The sequence below is a fragment of the Desmodus rotundus genome, chromosome 2, assembly GCF_022682495.2.
Source record: "Desmodus rotundus isolate HL8 chromosome 2, HLdesRot8A.1, whole genome shotgun sequence".
Lineage (NCBI taxonomy): Eukaryota > Metazoa > Chordata > Mammalia > Chiroptera > Phyllostomidae > Desmodus > Desmodus rotundus.
The window spans coordinates 207,744,758-207,750,757 of NC_071388.1; the positions used below are offsets into that span (position 1 = coordinate 207,744,758).

Below are 6,000 nucleotides of genomic sequence, written 5' to 3' on the forward strand. Positions count from 1 at the left end.
TTGCTTCTTGCCTCTTTTTGGAAAAGCAAGAACCCTCCTCAGATGCCTTTGGGTCAGCGCAAGAGGCGGAGTCCTCCGTGAATGCGAAGTGTCGGAACAGGAGCTTTCCAGAAGCGGGAATGCCTCGCATGGGTTGGCCCTTGTTATGTTTTGGTTTAAGGTGTTGAAACCATCATCCCAGACTTTTCTTCCTGCAAATTCCCGACTCCACTTTGCGGTAGGGCGGCTGGACGCTGTGCCCCTGTGTGTTCCCGCGCTCAGAACCCCAGAGGGACAGGCCCGTTGGACCGGCTTCCTTAGGGACTCCCCACTACCCCAGTGTCTGGCCCCTAGTGAGGGGCCCTGGCCTGCCTTGAACAGGAGTGGGAGGGGCCTCAGTGGGGACCATCGAAGCAGGTGAGCCTGACCTGGAGGTTGGGGTTCCCCCACTGAGGAAGGTGAGGGTGTGCTGGGCTGTCCGGGTGGCACTGCTGGGTGTTGGCGGGCCTTGCTGCTTGCTTCCCTGCTGTCCCCAGGGCCCTCGGTGACACCTGTGATTTCAGGATGTTAAGGAGTATTAGCTTCCTTTGTGTAAATTTCACGTTCAGCTTCACTTTGGGCCGTGACGAGGGGTGAGACCAGCAGACTTTAACCAGATGTGAGGTGTTCGTCCCTCACGTCATTGTCGTCACACCTCTCTCTTTCGCCCTCTCTCTGGACGAGATAGCACTTTCACGGTGCAGTGTCGCATGACCCGTGGACAGGGACCTCCGAGAGGGCAGGGCCTGGGGGCGGGGCGGGGGGGCTGGAGGTGGGCAAAGGGGCCAGAAGCGGGGACAGCTGCACTAGACAGCAGCCTGCACTAAGAGCGAGTGAGTTCTAGGAGCAGCGGCACATCTGGAACGCGGCGAGACCTTCACGGCCGGTGCCTTCTCTCCTCAGCATCACCGACGGCGCCGTGGAGCCCCTGCGGGCGGAGCTGGCGGAGCTGGAGCAGCTGGTCAGGGACCAGCAGGACAGGATCTGTGCCGTGAAGGCCACCATCCTGAAGAACGAGGAGAAGATCCAGAGAATGGTGCGCGGCCTCCACTTGAGTTCAGGACGGTGAGCCCCCACTGCTGCAGCAGTGCAAGGCCGGAAATAAAAGGGAAGGCGGAGCAGCATCCCGCTTTAAGTGTCAGTTTGCAGAGAAACGGACCGTTAACAATCTCGTCCAGCCAGTTTCCCGCGCGGTACAGCCGTGGGCACGTTCGGCGTGTGGAAAGCCCTCTGGCGGGAGGACTCGCTCGCCGTACAGAGCTCTTCCCTACACCTGGGGGGGTCCCTGCAGCCCGTTCTGTGTGTCTGCAGGAGCCTGTCCTGTTTAGTTCTCGCCCCGAGTCCTCGAGCCCCGAGTGCTGGGCACGCCCAGGCGAGCAGCAGGCGTAGATGCCCGTTTCCAGGTTTGGCGAGGACGCGGGGAGTCGGCACTGAACGTGGACAACCGCCTTTGGAGGCACTTAGTAAAGGGAATGAAGCCTGAGCAGGAGGGGATTCTACTTTTAGTTCATTTGCACTTGAAAAGGGGTCATTTCAGCCTGTATCTCACAAAGGTGTGTGGGAGCTTTTTGTTAACCTCTGTAACTGTGCCCCCTTCTTTATGTGATTTTCTCAGTGGTCCCTGCTGTCCGTGGCTTGTGTTTCTCACTCTTCAAGTTCACGAGTTTAAGGAGATTCTGTGCGGCCCTCACGGCGTGGTCTGGGCCTGAGCTTGTCTTGGGCTGCCCTCACTTCGTGTGGCGTCAGGCCCGCACCCCAGCGGGTGCTCCTGAGGCTCCACGGGTCCTTCCCCTCCCCGCCCGGCCTGTCCGACAGGAGGCCATGGGGGTCTGAGAAAGGGAGGCGCCAATTCACGAGAGTTTGTGATGTTGCCATTTTGGGGAGGAAATTATTTTTTAAAAGAAAGGTTTTTTTAAAAAAAAACATGGTTTCTATTTAGTTTTTCACGTACGTATAACACTGTGCATATGTAAGTCTTCAGGCTTGTGTATAAAGGATTCCCTGTTGGGAGACACCCCTGCTGGTCCGCACACTTTACCTTCCGGGTCCTGTGTCTGTTCCGTAACCAAGGAGTGAGTGCCAGGTGCAGTGTCGGGCTGCCCGCGGGAACTGCGTTTCTGCGAGGGCAGCACGCACGGCCCAGCCGAGCTTTCCTCAGCGCGGTTTGCACAACAGATCTTTCACTTAGGTAGTTACGTGATTTCCAAGCAAAGCTCAAGATCAGATGCTAAGATCTCCCATTTAGAAGCATCGGTCTTTCTCCTCTCCAAAGTTCTGTCGGTCGGATTACACGGGCTCCCTCATTGGAGGGAGGGAGGTATTTCAGTTAACTAGTCCCTCATACACTTGTAATCTGGTGTCTACTGAATCGAATGGCTTAGCCACCACCCGAGTGGCGCTGCTTTGCTTCAGGGTAATGCGTCTGCCTTTTATGAATTTGTACACGTGGCTAGAAATTTTGTGTTGCAAAAATCACATACATTGTATGTGGGGAAAATTTTGTATGAAGTAGTCTATCGAATTATACCATAAAGTTTATTTTTTCTTTTATACACAAATCATTAAAAGTAATCACATATTTTTTCTGTACGTGGACAGGCTGTGTAATTCCATTCACACCTGGAAAAATTTGTAAGCATTTGGGTTTTTTTATTCTTGAATGTGCATTTTGCTTTTCTCCAAAGGAAGCTCGGGGAAGGGATGCTTGCCCCTTTTCCGTGTGAAGGGACGTTTTCCGAGACAGGCAAGCATTTGTCAAACCGAAAGGCTGTCCATGGAGCCGTGGCGTCTCTGAGTGTGACTGCAAGTGAATCACATCTGGGCTATTTATTAGTTTGATAAAACACACAGATGTGATTACGAAATCTTTTCTCTACTTTGGTTTCTAAGTTTTCAGGACGTACTGGAGTCATCAGAAATTTTAGTTTGAAAGTCGAGTTGACGCTAACTTATATTCAGAGGGGATGCATGCATAAACCTTTGGAACAAGTGATTCAAGACTAAAAACACTAAGCTTTCTACTTTGGCATTTGGACTTTTTCTTTTTAATGAGGAACTTTAAAATAATGACGTTTGAGGTCTGCGGAGAGATGCAGGCACCCGGTGATGCTGAGTGCAGGCCGGGTCTCGGGGGTCTGGCGCTCTGCCCAGCGTGTTGGCGCGGCCCCTGACGCATCCCTGGACTTCTCCTCTGAGGTGCCCTGACTCAACTGAGCCTGACCTTCCGGGAAAGACAAGCTGGCCCAGGGCGGCCCCAGCAGGGTCGCCCAGTGGGTTAGAGTGCTGTGGGTTCGATCCCTGGTCAGGGCGCGTCCGAGAGTCAACCAGTGAGTGCATGAACAAGTGGAATGACAGATCAGTGTTTCTGTCTCTTTCTCCACCTTCCTCTCTCTCAAATCAATTAAAAAAAAGAAAGACGGCCTGACCTTTACCGCCTTTTGAATAAACAGCTCGCTGTCAGTGGTCCCAGGCTTAGGATGAGCCGGTTGCTTGCGCTTCCACCAGACTCGGCTACAGAATGAGGCCGGTGCACCTGGTCTGGGCCCAGGTGTGCCCACCAGCAGGGAAATTCCAGCGGCCACGATGGCTGCAGGCTCTGGAGTCCTCCGCCCACACCTGGAGGCCTAGAGCGCCGACCACCTCATTCGTCCTGCCTCCTGCGGAGGCCCCCCAGCCTCCCCGCCGGAGGCTCCAAGGTGGGCTTGGAGTTTGCCTCCACGCTATGACACACTTGACCGATAGAAAGGTTTTGTGTCTTTCTAACAGGTCTCTCGGGGGGTGGAGTTTATGCGAGCCCTGCAGCGGGGCGGAAGCGGGTCCCTGGAAGGTCCCCTCTTGCTTGTTCTGTGTGTTTTCATAAAGGGAGATTGGAAAGAACTTTTTGTAATGCAGCAAGAGAAAAGAAATTTAAATGGCTTTTTAAACTATAAAACAAACTTTAAAGTCCATATTTCGAGCTGAGTTCCAAATTATCAGCTTCTTAAGCCAAGCAGGTCTGTCTTTTAGGTGAGAAACGGGGTTCTAAGTATTTCTTTTTGTTGTTTTTTAATTTATTTTTAGGCAGAGGGGAAGGGAGGGAGAAAGAAGGAGAGAATATCCGTGTGTGGTTGCCCCTCATGTACCCCCTACTGGGGACCCGGCCTGCAACCCAGGCATGTGCCCTGACTGGGAATCGAACCAGTGACTCTTTGGTTCACAGGTCTGTGCTCGCTCAATCCACTGAGCCACGGCAGCCGGCTACAACAGCTGTTTTTAAGGCAGTGGAATGTATAGGCAGGAAGCACTCAGAAGATAGTATAGTAAGTGCTGAATCATTTTGGGGTGAAGAGCTTCCTGAAAAAGATGATTTTCAGAAGTCGTGGATGAAAAAGATGAACATTTGGCTTTATAAAAATTAAAAAATTTCTATATAGCCAAGCAAAAGTGACCAAGTGAACAACCCACTGAAAGAACTATTTGCGACAATTCTTAACAATGAGACGAAGGATTTTTTTTTTAAAGGATAAAGGTTTTTTTTTTTTTTTTTACTATTTAAACAAGCTATGTTTATTTGTTTTTTAAAAAATTTTTATTGTTATTCAATTACAGTTGTATGCCTTTTCTCCCCATCCCTCCACCCCACCCCAGAGAGACGAAGGATTTTAATGAAGGAGAAAATACAGCCTATTAATGGCAGAGGAAAGGTGTGTTAGGAAGTTACATAAAAACCAGTGTTTAGCCTTATTACCAAGGAGAACGGGGCAGAGTTTGGGAGCCCAGACAGGAGAGCACTCCCTGCGCAAGAACCCCAGCAGATCGGCGGCGTGGCCCTCAGCGGGCGGAGGGCTCCTTTGTTAGCTTGAGACTTTGGAAAAGAGGCCTAAACTTTTTGCCCGATTTTTTTAAGCATTTGATTGATGAGTCCACCCTGGACCTACTCCATAGTCCGGTGTCAGAGGATGAGTGCCCCACTGGTTATAAATATCAGTGGATAAATATCAGTCCACCACCCTGCCACCCTCGTGCAGGTGGGCACAGCAGCAGCGCCCACGGCACTTTGGAGGCTCGTGAAAGTGTGAACTCTTAGAAGGACAAAGCAAACCTTTAGGTCGAAGTAAATGCTTTAGGATGTAACATTAATATATTTGCCTTTCTGTCAATGCAGTTGTGAAATGAATTTTTAATACTTTCTGTGGAGGAAGGGCACAGGTGTCCCGGGCCATCATGCAGCCTGGGTTGGTCACTGGGACTCACACCGCCTGTCCCTGGGCAGGACCCACCGCGAAGATGACCTCACGGTGCTCTCCACCCGGCACTGGGGGAGCAGAGCCGAGCCCGAGTCTTTCCAGCGGGTTTCCCGTTTCCAGGGCTTAGGGCTCTGAAGGAAGGCTTCTTTGGGGCAGTTTCAGTACAAACACGGGATGCATTAAAAATAGAACTTCCAAATAAAACCCCCTAAACCAGGGGTTTGAAGCATTAAGCTCGTTGGGGTGGTGCATGTGGACTTGGCGCCGGCAGCCACAGTGCCCCAGCTGAGAGCCGCTCCTGCCGCCCATAAAACTGCACGCCCCTCCTGCCGCACCTGCCAAAACAACCGTTTGTGGGATTAGAGTGAATTCTTGGACCCCCCACCAATGAACAAAGTCACGATTCATAACAAGCAAAGTGGTCCCTGGGTGAGTGGGACGGTGCTAGGGGGTCCCCCAGGATGAGCCTGGCAGAGCCCACCCTGTGGGGTGCCTTAAGTCCACGCCTACCCCCCCCCCGCCCCGCCCCGTGTCTGACCCCCAGGCCCCACCCAGACCCCCCAGGGTCTCCTGCCACAGCTGCTCACACCAGCGACTACACCTTCCAGGGGTTTTTCAAGCTGTTAGGTTACAAGTAGTGGACACTGAGAACTAATCAGTAACTTCTTTAAATTACATTTTACTGTTACCTCTGCCCTTGAGGTCATCGGTATCTTGCGTCCGAGGGTAGAAACCCTTCCTGTCCCGGCCCAGCTCC

At 52.1% G+C, this 6,000-nt stretch overlaps 1 protein-coding gene across 3 annotated transcripts in view; it reads left to right on the forward strand.

The window, feature by feature from the left end:
• The window catches only part of TRAF3IP1 (TRAF3 interacting protein 1), a 30,562-nt gene extending 25,406 nt beyond the window's left edge, over positions 1-5,156 (forward strand). For all 3 annotated transcript variants that reach the window (XM_045198286.2, XM_053919300.1, XM_024564229.3), the window contains exon 15: positions 922-5,156. In XM_045198286.2, coding sequence (XP_045054221.2) covers positions 922-1,087 — 166 coding nt within the window. In that variant the 3' untranslated portion in view covers positions 1,088-5,156. The remainder of the gene's footprint in view (positions 1-921) is intronic.
• The last annotated feature ends 844 nt before the right edge of the window (positions 5,157-6,000 follow it).